General features: G+C 41.6%; 1 protein-coding gene across 1 annotated transcript; it reads right to left on the bottom strand.

Moving 5' to 3' along the window:
* Positions 1-4881: 4881 nt before the first annotated feature.
* LOC131251534 (putative disease resistance protein RGA3) lies at positions 4882-10071 on the bottom strand. Its single transcript, XM_058252290.1, has 3 exons — positions 6927-10071; positions 6220-6267; positions 4882-5228 (listed from the first exon to the last, which is right to left on the bottom strand). The coding sequence occupies exons 1-2, from the start codon at positions 10028-10030 to the stop codon at positions 6228-6230; spliced, it is 3144 nt and encodes a 1047-aa protein (XP_058108273.1). The 5' UTR covers positions 10031-10071; the 3' UTR covers positions 4882-5228; positions 6220-6227.
* Between the last annotated feature and the right edge of the window lie 10740 nt (positions 10072-20811).

The raw sequence follows: 20811 nt of genomic DNA, 5'->3' as shown, positions 1-20811 counted from the left end.
ATAACGATCATGCGATAATCGGATGGTAGGGTTCTTCCTCCAAAAATGGTTTACTTTGTGCCTTCGACAAGAAAGGACTTTCAAAATACCAGTGCAAATCAAACAAAAGGAAAAACTCACAATTGGTCATCGGAACAACTGTAAGAACGCCTCTCTTAAAAGAACTGCTTGATATTAGAAAAAATACAAATCAAATGTATGAGCGTAGACTTAGATTACAACTAAAGATTATGGCTAAGAATTACCGCTACTTGATTATTGTTACTCTTAGAATAACCTAAGATAAAAGATAAATTGATAAGCTTGTTTTGATTTATTGTTGTGTTGGAATTGGGTTTTCTTTCTGTTACATTCTTCTACTATTTATAGATTTCTGTTGTAGCTTATTATTCCAGACCCTTTTTCCATTATTATAGTGGTTACAACAGTCCAAAAGCCTTTCTAAATTCTTCTCATTTCTAGATCCTTCTCTTTTCTTTTTCTTTTTTTCTTTTTTCTTTTATGTTAGTTGGGTTCTGTGTCTCTTGGTTGCCATCTATTTTTGAACGCTCGATCGCCCTTCAGCCTCTTGGCCACTATTCACTTCTGGACGCTTGACCGTGCTTCAGTCGTGTTTCGCTTCTATATGCTTCTCGGCTGCTCGATCTACTTTTGGATACCTCTCGACTGCCTCCTGAATGCCTCTCGGCCATTTGGTTTGCTTTTAAATACCTTTCATTTACTCCATATCTTATCATCCTATCAGCTGTGATCTTGTTAAAAGCACTCCAAGTATCTTTGAAGATTTTTAGCATGCTATATCTTTCTCTTGCTATAACATGTGTCCTTTTTAATTGAATTTTCTAAGAACAGTCAGAAATAGGGTACAGCATTATGAAACCCACGCGTGGTGGTCTACCTATAAAAAATACTAGCATATAGATTGTTGCGTCAATACAATCAAACATTAGGCCACATGTCTCCGCAAAGGCTTGTATTTGATGAGTGATTATAACGTGCAAGCTAAAGTCTACTCGATTCAATATTTGATTGAACTGTTGGAGTCCCAAGTTGAGTTATACTGATTAAAGATTGGAGGTAGTGATCCCACTATCCTCTCAACTACCGATTGTAATCAGTGATCAAGTGATCTTTAAAAGGGCAGGGGTTAGTCCTTTCATATGGATTAAATTTTCCTCATGTCAATGGACTTAAGAACTTATTCTTTCAACAATACTTTAGCTTGAAATTTATCAAAAGAATAAAAATGAACATATAAATAAAAAAATAAAAAAAGGCAAACCAATGTCAGTTTTATTGAGATTTGAATGTATAGCCCATTACAATCGACAAAGTATCAAAAAACCAAATAAATAAATAAATGAGAAAATAAATACCTAATCTATCTATTGAAACAAACGATCGAGCCGATTGGTTAGCAATAAAGTTGTACATGAACAGAGTTAGCTCGGTTAGCTCACTCGACTCGACTCGAAAAAGCTTAATTCGACTCGGTTCGAAACTGAGTTCGAGATGATTTTTTTAGCTCAAAAAAATTTCGAGTTGAGTTTGAGCTTGCCCGAGCTTGACTCGACTCGGATCAAACCCCAACTCGAATTGAACCAGTTCGGTGACTCGATTATTTTGATATTGATGTTGCTTACAAAGTGTTTGATGAAATGACTCAACGAAGTGTCGACTGGTGGCGAGGAAGGTATGGATATGAAACAAATACCATTGTATCTTGATTTTTATGTTGCCTACTGAGTGTTTGATGAAATACATGTAAACTGCTGCTGCCATTTTACATACCGTGAGAAATTGAAAGTGCACTCCATGTGTTTGAGAAAATGCCGCAAAGGCTCGATTCTGGCTCAAACTCAACTCGAACTGGCCTGAGCTACTGACTGAACCGAGCCAAGCCAGCCAGTCAAGCTCGAGGACCGAGCCAATCCGAGTTTGAGCTGGGGTCAGTTAGTGGCCGAGCTGAGTCGAACTATGCTAAGCTCGACTCGGTTCGACTCGTGTACAGCTCTAGTTAGCAGGATGTGACTGGATAGGTATGATCGGCTAAATCGGAACTCAAACGATCATGATCCAATAACTTATGGTTGCGGATATTTGATCTATGCTACAACTAGGCTAAACAATAGTGATCTATGCTAGAACTAGGCTAAGCTATGCTATGATAAATGAAAGATAAATTAAAAGTAGATAGATGTGTTTGGCGTGGGGACTCATGCTCTTCTTCCTATACTCCTTTTATAGCTTGTCGAGGTGGCAAAACCCTTGTTGGGTTTCCTTACTGATCCTAGATCCTCTTTGCTTGCATCGTGAGTTCTGAATAAGAAAATCTTCTCGACAGATTTGGGACTACTGGCTTTTCAAATCTTCTTCTTGTAATTGATCCTTCGTGGAGATCTTCGTGTCCCACTAATTGGATTCAGGATCAATCTGGGGAACCTCAAGGGCTGATGCCTAACCTCAAATTGATCATGGCCACTCATCTGGTGGCCCATCTCCTCCACTCGAGGTGTTGGTTGGTCCAGATTCAACCACCTTTTGCATTTAGCTTGAGGCCCTATTTATTGATGGTTTAGAGTGTTGGAAGGAAAGGATGAACCAGATCCACTAGATCATGATCTCCCAAACTTTTGATCCCAATTGAACCACGATCCCTAGATAAGATCATCATATGGTATGTCTATGCAATCCCTTGGTCTCTTTTGATCTTCGTGATGTTGGACAGACCAGATCCATCTAATACTTATTGGTTATTAGACAGATTAGATCATTCATCGAGCTCTCCTATTCTCTTTATGCTGATTAATGTATGACTTAGGACTCGATTTGGTTGATTTGTTTGTCTCTCATAATTTGGGTCCAAATCATAATCGGATTGGATGGATAAGGGTCCAATCTCCGGATATTTACATCCTTCTCAAATGATACAAACTCTCTACACATCTCTTAGAAGATCTCTCATTTAGGAAGGATTGTGAGAGATGGCCTCACTCGAATGTATTTATAGCCAGATATGTAATAGGATATGTTCTCTCGACTGGTGTTTTATAGACGTACCACTTACTACTTTTAAGTGGCTCTTCTAATCATTGCCACATGACATGCGCTGATTCGTTATCTTAAAAGCATCTGTAAGGGTTTGTGCTATCGCATTAAAGACAGATTGATAACATCGAAGGAAGATCAACTAAAGATCTCTTCGAATGCAAGTATGCTTCAATGAGTGTCAAACACAAAATGACTCCACGTAGTGATCAAGTTTAGAATATGGAAGATTTCAACCGTAGACGAGTTTATTAATGTGACCTACTTGATCATTTGATCTACTCCATTTTTTCATCAAATCTACTATCGGGATCTGACATTCCGATGAATAGTTCAATCCTAAACCATATAATCTAGTTAATTAATATTTAAGTAACTATTTAATTCCACCTAAATACCCTTAGGAACCCCGGAGATCGTTGACGATTAGTTTAGGTGTTAGATTGTCAGTAATAGGCACTTTTAACTAAAAATCCATTTAATATTGGTCATCTGAGTTGTGTATCTACCTAAAGGAATAGACTGATGTGCCATCGGTGGCAGTATAGCTTAATGGATGGAACAAATTTCATAAAAACATCATAGTGGGCCCCATATGATACCGAGTGTGCACTAGTGGCGAGTCCTCGCTCTGATTCCAATTGATGCAGGGAAGGACGTGATGAGGTCGATTACCGTCTTCCTCAGAGATAACTACTCCAAATCCACGGAGCTCTCTAGATTCCTCATAGTGTTTCCTCAAATCCATGAGGGATAAAATAGAAATAATTTCTAATAAATTCAAAAATAAATTGATTGATGATTAAAAATGAAATTACAATCCTTTAAATAATGAGTTCAAACCTAGGGCGGAGTTTTAGACTCAAACTCTCTAAAAACATTACTTACTATAAATAGTAAACTTACTATTTATAGAAGGTCATCATTCCTACTAGACTTCATAGTTTTCGGCCAAAAATAACAAGTGTCCAATTTGGCCTAACCACGTTATTCTCCTAATTTTTCTAAGCCCTTTTCATGTTGGGCATGACTCCTAATACTCAAAGAATCAAAAGTTCTGATCAAACTAAAACTTACTATTTATATTAAAAATGAAATTAAAAGGGACTTTTGACCATCGATCAGATGGAATCTCACGAATCCGGCATGGGGAAACCTGGTATAGCAGGTTGGTTGGCTAAAGTAGCTTCTCCTACCCCAAAATCATATATGATATGTCCAATAACTCAATCCAGTTTGCAAGATATGGTTGTTTTAAGGTTCTGACGGTCCGGATCATTTCCACCTCCGATCGGGCCTTCTCTGGTCCATCTTTGCCATGAAAGTGTCCGCGACCCACTCTACATCACCATGTAGGCAACTGTTGAAGAGAAACTGTTGACAGAGATGAAGAAACAGCAGCGGAGTAGGACAGAGCTGGCATGCATTCAAGATAAAGCTACCAGAACAACAAATACAGCAGCACCTGAGAAAGCAGATAGCATAGTGCTCCCAGAAATGGAAGGGGATCCAAGCATCAACCAGCAGAGAAGCCAGGCTGTTCAACAGACTACAGAGCAGCAGCCCAATTTGGATCCTCACACAGCCTCCACAGTTCATTTTCGGAAGATTAAATGAAAATTAATCTTACCATGAAATATCCATTAACTCGCTCTGGTGCATCGATTGCAACATTATTCAAATTTGCAAGCTCAAGTAGTAAATCATGATGCCTCTTGATGTCTTGGTTGATTGAAATCAGTTAGCTTGCTGGGGTCAGCTAACCTCCTCATTTTTAACCTGTTTTTCTCTTCATGGCATGTAATTGCATTCCAAAACACCTGTTCATTTTTTAACATCTTTTATAGTTCTTGGCACACAACATATTGCATTAGAAAACACGAAGGAAGATTACAATGGCACATGCCTTAACATCCAAATGTAACATGCACACCACACAAATATTGCAGTCTTACTGTCCTTGAGAGTTTCACACCGTTACATGCCTTAAAAATCCAAAGTTAAGTTGAGAGTTTCACAGCAACACACATTGGCATGCATGCCTTAAAAATCCAAAATATATGAGGGAGACATGCAGAAACGAACCTGCAGCCACACCTTGTCGACTTATGACTATTGGGTGTCAGTGTTGGTTGGAAGTGGATTACTATTTGATGGATGGTGTAGATTGATTGATTCAACTGCACAATGGGACTGAATTAGGAGCTAAAACACCAAAACACGGCGACCAGCTTAAATCAACCACAAGTCAAATGAGCCTCCTTAGCTCACTATATGAGGTCAATGATGATAAGCCAGTAGTCTAGGTCTTGATCAATCATAAGCAAGCCCCATTTTCTACTTCTTTCTCTTTTCTTTCTTCTCTGTTCTTTTTTCTATGACCAAGGGATCCATATAGGAATAAAAAAGGAACAAGAAGAAAAAGAAAAGAGATTGGGAGAGAGTGGGGAAGAAGTTAAAGAGAGTAATAGAGGAGAAAGTTATGGGCAATGGAGAGGGATGGTGCATCCAGCTATCCCATGGCATGAGGGGTGGCATGGACCACATAGGTAATAGAGAATATCTGTGATATTGTGAATAGATTGTGATATCACATTTATAATACACGCTAGTCATTCGAAAACCTTGTAAAGAAGGGCTTTATCCAATTTCACGGCGAACTGGCAAGCACAGATGCACTCTTGCAGCTTCTGTGAGAGTGCCTCAATGGATATATAGTGTAGGTGTCTTCACACTCTAATCGCAATGTCACAGTATCATCACCATACAATAGAAATTTTCTCTTAGCAGGGCCCACTATGGTTGCTCCACCAACAATACAATCAATGTATTTGGCAGATCCACAAATCATTTCATCAAATACTCCGGCTGTCTAACTATTAAGCCGGCCACTTGTTTTGAAAAGCGATGCCAGCAGATAAAAAAACACTGAAAGAAAGAAATTTTATTAGGCTATCCACTGCTTTGGAAAAAGAAAAAGTTCAGCAACCTGATGACCAAACAGCCTGAGTTTTTGATCAAATGCTCTAAGATGATATGTCTCATCTCATACATGGCTAGAATGTCCTACACATTTGCCATTTTACATGCCTGGCTGTGTGCACAGGTCAGCACAATAATGTGCCCGTAATGCTAGAGATTACAAACAGAAAATGAAATAAAATTCCATACCTATCATGCTATAGCCGAATCCCTTGGGCGCCGTATGTCGTTCCGCCACTGCTCCATCCCATGGAACCAACAACAGAAAAATTCTCCATTAGATATAAGAGACAGGAAATGATATGCACTGTTAGCCCACAAATTCCAACATGGCAAACAAATGCTGGAACTGGACTGTTCATTAATCAGTACTCATCTGTGTGCCAGGACACGTGTACTGTGATTGTGGACCGCAGATGTAGGCGATGTGATGCAAACTGAACATCTGACAGGAATCGGTTCTGTGTATACCAACGGATCCACTGTTTAAAATCAGTTGATAAGAAAACTCAGGCTATTTAATTATGAGGTTGGTGTCACACATTTAGAAATATGATGAAAAAAAAAGTTCAAAAGGTTTGTTTGTAGTTGTCCATTGCTTTTGTAAATGTGTGGCTTCCCTGATAATTGAACACCTTGTGTTTTAGCCAGATCTTTAGACGGTGTGATCCACCTGATACATGGCTAGGATGTTATACTGACATGCCATTTTGACAGATTGGATGCATCTGGGATGCATTGTGGGTAGTGTTTTGATGGAATGTGGGTGCAGAGGTCAGAAACAGAGAAGAAAGCAAATCCCAGTCCTGCACACCCCTAAATATTTATTTTGGCCAACCTGATGACTAAGTACAGATGCAATGCAGGAGTTGAAAAGAGGAGTAAAAGGCTCTTACCTTGCTTGTCCAGCGACTTCTCGCCCATCTCGCTTGATCTCTCGGTTGCCGATCCAGATATTAGGGATGTGTGACATCGCTTGTTGCTGATCGTTCTCGGCATATTTTTCACACCATTTTTCTAAATATCGACAGTCCACGATCTTCAGTTGGCGAAGGTTCCGGAGGTCTCTGAGCTCTTTGGGCAGATGTGTCAGTCCATGGCAGTGTCTAATGTGAAGCATCTGGAGCCCACAGAGTTTCTGTATCCCATTAGGAAACCCATGAATACCTGACCCTCCTATCACCAAGTACTTGAGGTTGTGAGGGAATGGCAGGTGGATGAACACGCTGATGTCCCGGATTTTTTTAACTGCAAAACACTCGACGGATTCAGAAACGCATGATGCCCAATACATTCTTGGTGATTCAAGATCTACTCTCCACAGTTTACCATGAAGGAACGATGGCACTTTCATTAACCTGGGGCAATTCGCAATACGTAATTCAAGGAGAGACGGCATTCCTCCATCTTCTCTCCCAACCCACTCCATCAAATTATACATTCCCTCCAAAACGAGTGTCTCTAACTTAGGGAATGCTGCAGCTGCACTTGTTACGCCTCCACTATCATTGTTCCCATAGAATTCCAGACCGATGAATTTCACCCTATCCATTCCTTCTATTGTAAGGTATTTGAGGGATGGTAGTGTCCCAAGTGCTGGTAATTTTATACACCCATGACAATCACGAAGAGTAATGTTAATTAGGTTGGAGAACGATGCATCTTCTATCCACCCCGGGAACTTAAATCCCATGTAACCCGATATTTTCAGTTCTTCTAGGTTTGTGCCAGGTCGAAGGCCTTCAAATACACCCTCAATCCTCTTTGCTACATCATCTTGTAACACTCTCTGACAATTGCCATCATACAATTCCAAAAGGCAAAGGTATTTCTTATTCATTAGTTCTGCTTCCTTGGCTTCGTCCTCATTTAACACCCTCTCCAAATGGTATATTGCTAACTCTCCTTGGAGGAGATTGAGGTTTTTAAGTTCCCCAATCCTGCATTCCATCCTTTCCCCAACAATAAACTTTGACAATGTTCTAAGGGAAGTTAATCTTCCAATCCAATGGGGTGAAGTGTGCATTAACAAGGTACCTTCAATTTCCAGATGCCTTAGCATTGCAAGCTTCCACATCTCTTTGGGAAATTCAGACAGTTGGCCGCACCCGTTCAGTTTCAAGGTTTGCAATAGATACAGTCGGCATATGAATTCAGGCAACCTTGTTATTCGAGTGGTAGATAAGTTTAGGTATCTTAAAAGTTTCAAGTCCTCCAAGGACATTGGAAGCCAAGAACACTTTGTACCACTCAAATCTAATGCTCTGAGGCACCTGAAATTTTCAAAAAAATCATCAGCCAGCACAGTGATTCTTGACCATCCAATGAACAGGAGCGTGCGCAGATTCTTGGCTTTGCACAAGTTTACTGGAATTGCTGATAAATCGTCACTACATTTCAATGAGACATGGCGCACATGCAGGGGGATGCTGTTTGAAAATTTAACGTTCACGGTATAGCATTCTCTCATGACAGTTTGGAAGAAGTCATGAACAATATCCATCATCTTACAGTGCATGACATTGCCAAAGCAATCTGTTATTGGAGCATCAAACAAGGATCGCCCTAGTAGATCGTAAAAATACCCATCACCTATACATTCCATCACTGCACTTTCCTCTGGAAGAAAGCCCTGGGCCATCCACAACTTGATTAATGTATCCCTCTCTATAACATGATCCTTAGGAAATATAGAGCAAAAGGCAAAGCAACGCTTCAAGTAAGGAGGCATATTTTCATAACTTAATTGAAGATCAAGTACGACGCCTCTTGTAACATTTGGAAAATCCCATGTTTCACTCTCCAACAGAAGCTGCCACTCCCTTCTGGTCCTCAGGAAACGCAACGCATTTGCTATTCTTTTTATAATAAGAGGTATTCTGTCACACTTTCTTGCAATTTCTTTGCCAATTTCTTTGAACGCTGCACATTCCTCTGTTTTAATTTCCCAAAAAGCAATGTTACTGAACAATGACCAAGAATCACTTTCTAATAGGGGTGCCAGTTGATGCCATTTTGTGGCCCCCATAGTTTTTAGCACGGCTTCATTGCGAGTCGTGATCAAAATTCTACTTCCACTTACTCTACCTTTCAGAGGAATCCTCAATTTATCCCACTTTTCTTGATTTTCATTCCAGATATCATCAAGTACAAGTAAAAATTGCTGCCCTTTCAAGACATTCCATAGATGATTTTGTACCATTTCCCATTCGGAGAAACTAGGGGCAGGTCGACCCTCTACCGATTCAATGATTGCTTTACAAATTCTACTCTCATTAAAATCATCCGAAACATGAACCCACATTCTTTTCTGGAAGTGTCGAGTAACTCGCTCATCATTGTATATTAATTGAGCAAGAGCAGTCTTTCCTAATCCCCCTAAACCAATTATAGAAATGACGGGAATCTCGTTACTGACATGACTACTGTCACTTAGCAACCAAGGTATGATCCTTTCTTTATCTGGAGTCCTACCAATAATCACCGTTTCATCGACCAACGAACTAGTTTTCCTCTCCATCATCTCCATCCTGCTATCTATGCTTTCCTCCAAATGGAAATTAGACTTCTCACTACATATCGCATTGAGCCTTTCTCTGATATTTTTTAATCTACGACCCATCTCCATGCTCAATTTTACATGAAAGCCTAGTTCATCAACTGTTTCATCAACATTAAGAATACGTAAGACGGAGTTGCATACCCGCTTTGCAAGAGGTGGGATTCTGCTCCCTTCGTTTTCATATCTGAGGGATTCCGTTTTCCACTCGTCCAGCAAGTCCTCAACGTCGTAGGCCACATCTTTGATCTCCTCTAGCCAGTCACTCAGAGCTTCTTCCTTTTTCTGTCTCTTCTCAGCATCACGAAGAAGGGCTTGGATTGCTTTGAATGCTCTGGAAAGGTCTTGTAGCTCTCGGTGACAGGATAACACTTTTCCCAGCTCGGATTGGATGGCGGAATTCAAGTAACTAGGAACCGATGGAACAAGTCCATCGGCCATGGGATAGGAATTTAAAGGTTGAAAGCTAGAAAGCTAAAAAGAAGTTTGTTTTGATCATAGATCAATTGTGAGGGAATTTTACAAAAAAGTATATCATTATTATGTTATTTACATCCCATTCCTTTTAATTAAGTTTTCATTATGCCACCTGCCTTCTGCGAGTTTTCTCTGACGTCAGTCAGTTTAAAGAATGATTTTTCTTCAAATGAGAAAATGCCCACCATCCCCTGGTCTTTGACCTGGACATGGATTGCATATGTGGCACTGTGGGCCCCACTATGACGTATGTGTTTAATCCACACCGTTCATCCAAATTTTCATATCATTTTAGCGTACCAGCCTAAAATTAAGACAGATCCAATTCTCAGGTGAACCATATTGCAGCAAACAGTGGTGATGAAGGCCCGCCATTAGAAACTTCTTGTGGGCTACAAAAGTTTTAGATCCAGCTGATATCTTCCTTTTCCCTTTATCCAGATATATGTGTCCATATCCACAGGTTGGATGCCAAATAAATGTTATGATGGGCATTGCGGTGGGCCCCAATAAGTTTTTAACGGTGGGTGATCAATCAGCACCGTTTCCTATGGTATGGACCATCTTAGATTTGGATCTCAACTTAATTTTTGGGTTCATAGCCTAAAAAGAGCCGGCAAAACAGATGGATGGCATGGATGGACAATACATACATCAAGGTGGCCCTCATGGTTAGTGCCGCACCCTGCCGGTGAGTACCTGTACTTGCAGGACTTCCTTAGCCGATAAGGTTCTAAAAGTTAGGCAGACCCAAAACTCATGTGGGCCACCCAACAACAAACCCTATGACTGATGATAACCCTATGAATTAGGGATGATAGTCGGGTTGGTGCTCAACCTTAAGCCCAACCCAAGGTTCTTATACCTCAACTCAATCCAACCCAAACTTAGGTTGGGAATTCTCAACCCAAGCGGGATTGGTCAGGTATATTTTCCGCATTATATTAATTTATAATATTTCAATACATGTTTTATTTTATATATATATATATATATATATATATATATATATATATATATATAATTTTATTAACTATATTTATAATTATTTATTATAAAGAACTTTATTTTTAAATAAATAGGCTAAAATATAGAACAACTACTTTAAAAGCATGAAATCTATTTGAGAGAGAAATTTGGAATCATCGAAAATGAAATGATATGAACTAATGAGACCCGATGACATTGGACTTTCTTGTGCCTTCAACATAAATGATCTGCACTCAATTATAATTTATAAGTAACTTATATTTTGATTGGGTTCAGGTTAAGGTTTGGCAACCTAGGGTTTCAACCCAAGATGGACCTAAGTTTTATCGGGTTGGTGTTTGTATAGCCCAAGCCTGAGACTGAACCCAATATATTCTACCCAAGCCCAACCCAACGTCAGGTCCGTCATGGGTCGGTCAGGTTGAACCTGCACTTTCAGCCCTACTATGAATATTTTGGATGGCCTATGAACATCATGGCCGGATAAGGAAGGTTTCAGCGGTTGATGTTTGCATTCCCACAATTTAAGGAAATGTGGCCTGCATGAGCTTGGATCTGCCTGATCTTTAGAATGGGATCCTATAATGATATTTAAGAACCGATGAATTGAGTGGATTTGTTACATATCTCTGCAAGCCCCACATCGTCCGCCTCGGCAAAGACACCAAGCGGTACCTTTAACCTGAATTACATACGGTACTCTGTGGGCTGTTTCATGAAGTATGTTTTTAATCCACACCGTATACTCATTTTCCAGATCATTTTAGGGCAGGAACGAAAAAAATTAGGCAATTCGATATCTCAAGTGGACCACACTGCATGAAATAGTGGTGATGGACTACAACCATTAAAAAATTCTTGTGGGCTACAAAAGTTTTGGAGCAAGTTGATATTTGTTTTTTTTCCTTCATCCAGGTCTGCGTGACCTAATCAACATGTTGGATGGAAAATAAATATTACAGTGGGCCCTGAAATATTTTTAATATTGGTCATTCAATCACCACTGTTTCCTATGGCATGGTCTGCCTGAGATTTGGATCTACCTCATTTTTTGGGTCATGCCCTAAAATAATATGGAAGAATGGATAGACGGCATGGATACATCATGGTAGGTCCCACAGAGCAGACGCCAGTAACCATGTCCCCACTACCATGCAATCGGACTTGCATATTGTTTTTGCTTGTGTGTAATTTTTTTCATAATGAAAAATCATTAATGATATTTACATTTAAGTATCCATTTAATTCTTATTAATAAATATAGTTAATTAGTAGGCATTTTCTTCATTAAGAAAAATCACTCTTTAAACTTAATTAAAAGGGAAGTAACCATTTCACAACTTGATTAATGAGGAAGCTTGTAAAAAACTTAATTAAAAGGGTATGAGGATGTAAATATCATACTAATGTGGTAATATTTTATAAAATTTTCTATTAAAAATTTAGATTTATTTATTTTCAAATATTTTTATTCTCGATGAGATTTCTGGATAATATCTCGAGGAAAACCTCAGGTGTTGAAAATTAATCTTTAGAGAACGAGATTTGTCACTATAGTGCTAAACGCCATTATTTAGTTAATTATCATCTGAATCACCATACGTGTTGCTCACATGCACAAGATCCTGACCGCTCTTCAGTTGGTCCTACCTTGGATTGGACACGTATTAGAAATCACCAAGTTTGTATAATTAGACATGCACAATGGAAGGTTTTGACCCCATATAGAACGATCAACACTACTAGGACATCTGAGTTACTGCAGACACATTACTCAAAATGAGATTAAACTCTCTTTAGACTTGATAAAATCATCTTTAAGCAACTCGAGGACTATTGAAAATCTAATGGGTTAAGAGAGTAGAACCGTCGGCACATCTTGGGAACAATAGATTAAAAGGGTTGAACCCTATGCACATCTCGGGAACAACCGACGTATCTAATTGATCAAAAGGGCAGAACCCTCGGCCTATCATCCAAACACTTTTGAAACCCTAATTAGCACACCGAAATCATCTATATTTAACCTGCAAAGCATCGCAAATCTAAATGTGGCGTATATTAAGGGTCCATAGCACCTCACATAAGCAACCAATGGACTCAATCGACGAAATAAAAAAGTAGGCTTTTCGGCGAGCCAATGGTGATGCCATCATCTCTACTTTCATTTTTCGCCCCCACAAGTGTCAAGAAGCTTATTTTGTCAAACAAAATAGTGCCAAGTGGATTGTCGGCCTGCCATAAGCCGACAACCACTGGCGTACATTTAACCTAACAACAACGTATATTCAAATCCTACAAACGTTAAAATCGCAAAATAGAGACAAGTTCTACGGTCGGCTCACCACGAGTGGTGGTGAGCCAATAGTCTGATGTAGAATGTGTCACAGATACATTCCTGGCATGGTTGGACCAAAAGAAGGTGGAACATAAATTGATCATAACTTTTGATCCGGGTATCGTTACAGTGCACCAGACCGAGTATTAAGAATCGAAGCAATACGAAAACTCGATGACGAGTTCTTTTGAAGTAGAGGGAACTGATGTAGAGTGGATCCCAGACACTTTCATCTCCAAGATGGATCAGAGAAGGCTCGATCGGAGGTAGAAGTCATCAAGACCGCCAGAACCTTAAAAGAGGTATATCTCGCAAACCGGAATGAGTTACTCAGCATACCATATATGATTTTGAGGTAGGACGAGCTACTTTAGCCAACCAACCCACTATGTCAGGTTGCGCCCACCGAATTTACGAGATTCCATCGTATCGACGGTCGAATTTCATGTTTAATTCTGTTTTTATTATAAATAGTAAGTTTTAGTTTGATTATAACTCTTCATCCGTTAGGCTTTAGGAGTTGCGCCCAACATGAAAAGTGTTTAGAAAAATTAGGAGAATAACGTGGTTAAGCCATATAGGACACTTACTATAAATAGAAAATTTACTATTTATAGTAAGTTACGAATTTCAAGGAGTTTTAGTTGTAGTTTAATTCTTAAACATATTCTAAGTCTTCGTATCCCTATTTAAAGGGTTGTAGACTCATTTATTTCATCAATAAATATTCAACAAATTTAGTTCGACTTTCTAGAATTATTTCTAGTTTCTATTTTTAATCGTGGATTCAAGAATTTTTGTGAGGAGTCCAGAGAAACTTTATGGATTCGAAGTAGTTATCCCCCTGAGGAAGATGTGATCGACCTCATCATGTTCATCCTTGCGTCAATTGTTATCAAAGCTAGGACTCCCCTCGGGCCGATGGCTGTCACGCCCCAAACTCGGAGAACGGGCTCACAAAATTTTCGATCGCCGAATCCGGCGCCGACAGCCTCCATAGTGCCCCATTCTCAGCTCCCGACACTCACATGCTAGATTCCAATCCTGAAATCCTACAAGGAGAATTTTTAGTATATTTTTTTTAATTGTAATAGAGCATAACTACAAGCATAATTGAATTACAAAACAACATCACCACATATCCACTAATTTAAACATTTGAATATAATGTTAAAAGGAAAACACATATGTATCAAAATCAAAGATCCAGAAGTCCGCTGCACGCTCCAAGTTCAACACGCTACGACCTAACGCCACCTGCATACATCTATCGTGTATAAGCTTATAGAAAGCTTAGAGGGTGGTGAAAGTGTGTGTAAGGTAAGTGTCAAGTATACAATAAAGCCCATAAATCATACATCATCGGAATAAGCGGAAATACTGACAAGATCATAATCTTACGATATCAGAGTAAGCAAAAATATACTGGTAAGTCCATGAATCATATAATATTAGAGTAAGCGGAAATATACTGGTAAGTCCATGAATCATATAATGTCAGAGTACGTAATACAGATTATAATAAGCAAAATATCATATACTCCAGATGCAATGTAATATGCAGATCCTACTAAGTCCGTCTAAGCCATATAAGTGCAGAAACGTAGCAATCCAAAATGTCATATGCCGTTAATGAAATGCAATATGCGATGCGAATGAAATGACTAAGCTAGAGTGATGTCGGGATGATAGTACGTGGTATCGCAGGCTATGGGGTCCATCACAAGGAAATTCTATCCAAACCAGCCCCATACCTAAATTTGGATAGTCAAACACAATGTCGTATACTCCTAATCTCAGGTTAGTCATGCGCCCCAACCGAAATCCTGGCCATTGCAAAGGTAAACATAACAAATAGTTGTGCACCACTAGCCCAAGTGGATAGTGAATGGATGAATGAATGAGTATGCAACTCCTGCTCAATAACCTGTCAGTACAGTAGCCTGCTAACCACTGGTAGCTCGCCCGGTGTGGTAGCTCGCCCAGGCCTCAGCCTCGCCCACATCAGTGTTCGCCCACGTGTGCCCGCCCACATGTGCAACAGTGACGGGGTGTTATAATATCATGTCAGTCCTCATATTGTAAGCCCCGTGTCCTAGACCGTACCGTTCCATAGGCTTCCGCAGTCGAATTCCGGCAACCTTCGACCCTTAACCGGTATTTACGCGCGACCTGGATTCTTGTGCCGACAACCCGAGTCGACTCAACCCAGGGCTTGTACCCTAGCGACCGCGTCGTCGCCGCGGTTCCGATGCCGCGACTCGCTCGCTGATGCGATGCTCTGGTTGGGAGATGTGGGCCAGCGTTTGGTGCGAGGAAACGCCGCGCGTGCGAATTCTGAGGGAATCTCTACGAGGTGTCACATCAATCAATCAATCCCATCAATCCCATCATGTCAAGTACACATCACCTTTCACCCTTTCCCAAGCAAGCCCCAAAAGTCAAAAAGTTTCTTACAACCCATAACTCCTCTTACAACTTTTGCCAAAAAAGTCAAAAAGTTCTTACACACCCATCCCTCTCTCTCCCATCCATCACTCCATCACCCATCACTCCCTCTCTCTCTCTTTCTCCCTTACAAGTCTCTCTCTCATTTCAAACTCTCCCATAAGCAAATCCCATAGGTATGAGTCCTCCCATGGTGAGAAAATTTCATTTGTGAGGCCCACCTTTCCTACCCCTTCATCTCTCATCTCAACCATCCATTTTTCATCTTCCTCCATCAAAGAGAAGCACAAGGAGCTAAGGAAGCCAAGGGAGCAAGAAGATCAAGCGGTGGGTGCCTTGATAGGGTAGATTTTGATATTTTTTTATGATGGGCCAAGTGAGACCAACCGATCAATGGTTTGGATCTCACTTTGGACCCTAAGATGTGGCCGATGGCCCACTTGGATCATCATGATCATTCCATGATGGGGCCATTCTCCATGGACCCCATCATGATGTTTATTTCCTTGCATGCTTAGGGTCATCTAGACCGTCTATTTTAGTGGAGAAGGGATCTCCACCGTTGGATTTCGATTTCATGGATCCACATGTAATGAGACCCACTTGATGTATGATTTAGTGCAAGGGAGGGCCTATAGTGCCGGGGTCCCTCCATCACGCGGGTCTCACTCTCTATCTCTCTCTCTTTTATTTTATTTTATTTTTGTGATGTTAATGAGGTTGTGTGGCCCACTTGAATGGGCCCACTTTTCAATAGGTTGTGATCACCATCCATCATTTGGTGGTCCACCTGAACAGGGCCCACCTTAAAGTGTTACGTATCAGTCCATCGTCCAGGGACGCTGGACGTTTAAGGGGAACAAAATATTAGCTTGATTTACAAGCTTTTTGAGTGGACCACTTGTTCAGGCCCCACCTTGATGCATGTATTCAATCCACGCCGTCCATTCCTTTCTTGACCCCATTTCAGGCGTTGAACCAAGATATGGTGCCAACTCGAGGTCCTAGTGGGCCATACCGTAGCAAATGGTGGTTTGCACCATTGAAACCTTCCCTAAACCTTTTATACGTTGAAATATGCCCAATATTGGGCTTGGTTTGCTTGTCTTGAGCCATAGAGGGCTACTGGACGGAGTGGATTCACTGGATATGGACCCCACCTGTAAAATCCATGGAAATTCCAGAAATAAAAAAAAATAACACAGCAGCGCTGCCTGCGCACGCCAGCGCCCGGACGGACGCACGTACAGCCAAGCACGGCTGTAGCCGTGGGCCCCACCTTGATGCTTATCTGACATCTGACCCGTCCATCGGGTGGGCCACCCCCTGACGTGGGCCCACCCCAAAAATCAGCTTGATCCAAGACTCAGGTGGCCCACACTGTAGGAAACAGTGGGATTGGATTTCTACCTTTGAAATCCTTTTGGGGTCCATAGAAGTTTTGGATCAGGGTGAAATTTATTTTCACCCTTCATCTAGGCCCATGTGGCCTTATCAACGGGTTGGATGGCATAGAAACATTGTGGTGGGCCCCACATGGAGCCCACAGTGATGTAAGTATTTTATTCCACCGTCCGCCTGGACGGTGGAGTTCACTGTGATGTGTGTGCGTGCATGTGTGGGTGGGTGCGTGCGTCTGTGTGTGCGTGCGTGCGTGTGTGGTGTGTGCGTGTGTGTGTGTGTGTGTATGTATATATATAATATTATATTATATATAATATCATATGTATTATATATATATATATATATATATATATATATATATATTATATTATATCATATTTAATATAATATTGGTGGGAGGCCCACCCCAGTTTGCTTGTGGCCTGTGATTGAGGCCCACCTTGATATATATATAAGGGCCATAGGTCGAGGCCCATAGATGTATTAGGGGCACATGGGTTATGGCCCATTAAAAATGTTTTGGGGCCAATGGGTTTAGGCCCATTTGATGTACATATGGGGCCCATTTGGCGAGGCCCATTTGATACACATAAGGCCCATGTGAGTAGGCCCATTTGACGCACTCTAAGGCCCACGGGTTATAGCCCATTGCAATGTACATAAGGCCCATTGGTGCGGCCCATTGATGTGGCCCACTTAATGAATATAAGGCCCATGTGATTTGGCCCATTTGATGTATTTAAGGCCCAATGGGATGTACCTAAGGTCCATTGCAATGTGTGATCCCAACATGATTTATGTAATGATGTTTACGACGGGCAGTACCTTAAAAGCAATGGCGGTTTGACGTCCCCATTGCAAGTATAGTGTTGGTTAAATGTCCGCATTATGACTTTCCCTTGGGCCCATACGTGTAATGTGTAGGCCATCTAGGCCCATCTTCATTATGAATATCATCTATCCCATATAACATGTTTAATTCCATGATTCATGATCATATGCATCATACGTATGCTTAATATGAGAGATGACTGATCATAGCATATGCCCTCGGGCAGATTGTTTAGGGGCTCCCGTACGGGGGGTGTTGCCCTACATGAGCGCACGATACGCGCAGGATTGCTGTATGACTGGATAGTGTGATTCATGTATTTGCATTGTGTGATATGGTTACTGTACGCCCTAGCGACATCAGGGCCGTAGCCTCCACAGACGTATCGTGGTTGACAGGATTGGATACCGAAAATACTGTTCTATATGGGGTGCGATAGATATCTCTGGGTGAAAGTCCCTAAACCCTTATGGTACCAGGAGGTTGCTCCAACGTCTAGACCGAGTGGGTGCATGAGCGTTGAGTGCCGATTACCAGACGGTTGCGCTTTCCACTGTGTCGTGGTCGGTTGGAAGGGGGTGCGGCCTTACCCGCCCAAGAGTAGGGGGCAATGCTAGGCTGAGTCTGACCAGCTCGAGGAATGAGTCCGCTATTGACGAGCCGGGCCCGATATTGGCAGGCGGATAGTGAGGTCTTTTCCACTCACCTTATTGCGCGCGATGGGGCGGCAATCTGGCTTGGAGTGTACTAGACCCCGGTGATATTCCAGATTTTTGAGCTGTATTGATATGTGGACTTAGATGAGGATTTGCATGCTTGAGTTGCATTTCGCATTGCATGGCCTTGGTATGGCTATGGTATTCTTAGCCTTCATCAGCATATTCCGCAATGGTATTCTTGGCATTCATCAGCATGTTCCGCATTACTCTGATACTGCATAACTGCATTACTACCTTGAGCATACACTTTCACCACCCTCTAAGCTTTCTATAAGCTTATGCACGACCGTTGTGTGCAGGTGACGTTGGATCGCAGCAGCGCTGAGGCTTAGGCGCGTAACAGATCATTTTTGGAGTTTTGTTCTTTTTCATTGTATTTCCCTTATGCTCATTGTACTTGTAAAGTTTTTCATTATAATGGAAATGTGATGGAGTTTTTGGTTGTTGTTGTGGGTTATGCCTTTGGTTATGCTTATTACGAATCAAACTGATGTTGAAAATCCTCCTTATAGCATCCCAGGATCGGAACCTGGCGAGTGGGCGCTGGGAGCCGAAAATGGGGTTCTACGGAGGCTGTCGGCGCCGGATTCGGCGATCGGGAATTTTGTGAGCCCGGTTTCCGAGTATGGGGTGTGACACATATCAATCCACATATCAGTACTATATATCTCTGGGATCATCACCAGGGTCTAGTACACTCCACACGGACTGTCGCCTCCCTAGCAGCACAACCTAGCAAGAGGAAGAGACCATAATATCCATATGACCAGTAGTCTGCCAATACCTACCTGACTCGTCGATAACGGACTGATTTGCAAGCTGGTCAAACTCAGCCTAGCTTATAGCCCCCTCACTCAGTCGGATAAGGCCACACTCCATCCCAACCGAACACGACATAGTAGGAGACGCGGCCTACTGGTATTCGGCGCTCGGGCGCTCATGTATCCACTCGGTCTAAACGTTGGGGCATCTCCTGGCTTCAGAGGTTTAGGGACTTTCACCCACGGACATCCAAAGTGCCCAGATGCTCGAACCAAACATTTGCGGTGTCCCATCTGGCCATCCACGACATGCTTGTGGAGGTCAAGCCCTAATGTCGCTAGGGCGTATAGTAATCACAATCACACAATAAACATGCGGATGATGCGTATGGACATGTATCACGATATTATGTTGTCATATACTCATAATTGGTATCAATAACCGGCATTAACAATCGGCCTCGACAATATGGACATTTAACCAACATTGCCCCCAAGGAATGACCCACATAGAGCCAAACAAGCAATGGGCCCACGGCCTCACACAAAGGCCTATTATACAATACAATGAGCCTTACTCAAGGGCCACATATACATAACAGATGGGCCCTGTTCATGGGCCTAATACATATCACAATGGGCCTTACCCATAGGCCACGAATACATCACAATGGGCCTTGCCCATGGGCCTTAAATACATTACATGTGGGCCCTACACATGGGTCTTGAATACATCAAATGGGCCATACAGCCTAATACATATCACAATGGGCCTCAACTACCGGTCTCATGTACATCATATAGGTCTTGACAATCGGTCTTGGCAATCGAAATCGGCCTTAACAATCGAAGTCGGCCTCAACAATCGAAATTGACACTCAGAATCAGCCTCGACAATCGGAATCGGCTTATACAATCGGCCTCGATAATCGGAATCGGCCTATACAATCGACCTCAACAAATCGGAATCGGCCTCAACAAATCAGAATCGGCCTTGATATTCGACCTCGACAATCAGAATCGGCCTATACAATCGGCCTCGACAAATCCGAATTGACCTCCACTCTCGGCCTCGACAATTGGAATTGACCTATACAATTGGTCTCGACAAATCCGAATTGGCCTATACAATCGGCCTCGACAATCGGAATCGGTGAGAATGAGCCTAATAAGGCCTAATAGAAGGTCACAATGTGGGCATTCAACCATCATTGCCCATCAACATGGACATTTAACTAACATTGCTCCCAAGG

Source organism: Magnolia sinica, chromosome 7 (assembly GCF_029962835.1).
Source record: "Magnolia sinica isolate HGM2019 chromosome 7, MsV1, whole genome shotgun sequence".
Classification (NCBI taxonomy): domain Eukaryota; kingdom Viridiplantae; phylum Streptophyta; class Magnoliopsida; order Magnoliales; family Magnoliaceae; genus Magnolia; species Magnolia sinica.
This window is presented reverse-complemented; position numbering and strand designations above follow the sequence as displayed.

Excerpts from the sequence above, each read along its gene's own strand:
- LOC131251534 (XM_058252290.1), bottom strand. The coding sequence starts at position 10,030 with ATGGCCGATGGACTTGTTCCATCGGTTCCTAGTTACTTGAATTCCGCC. Across the intron at positions 6,268-6,926 it reads GAAGTCGCTGGACAAGCAAG|TGGCGGAACGACATACGGCG; the intron begins GTAAGAGCCTTT and ends GGGATGGAGCAG.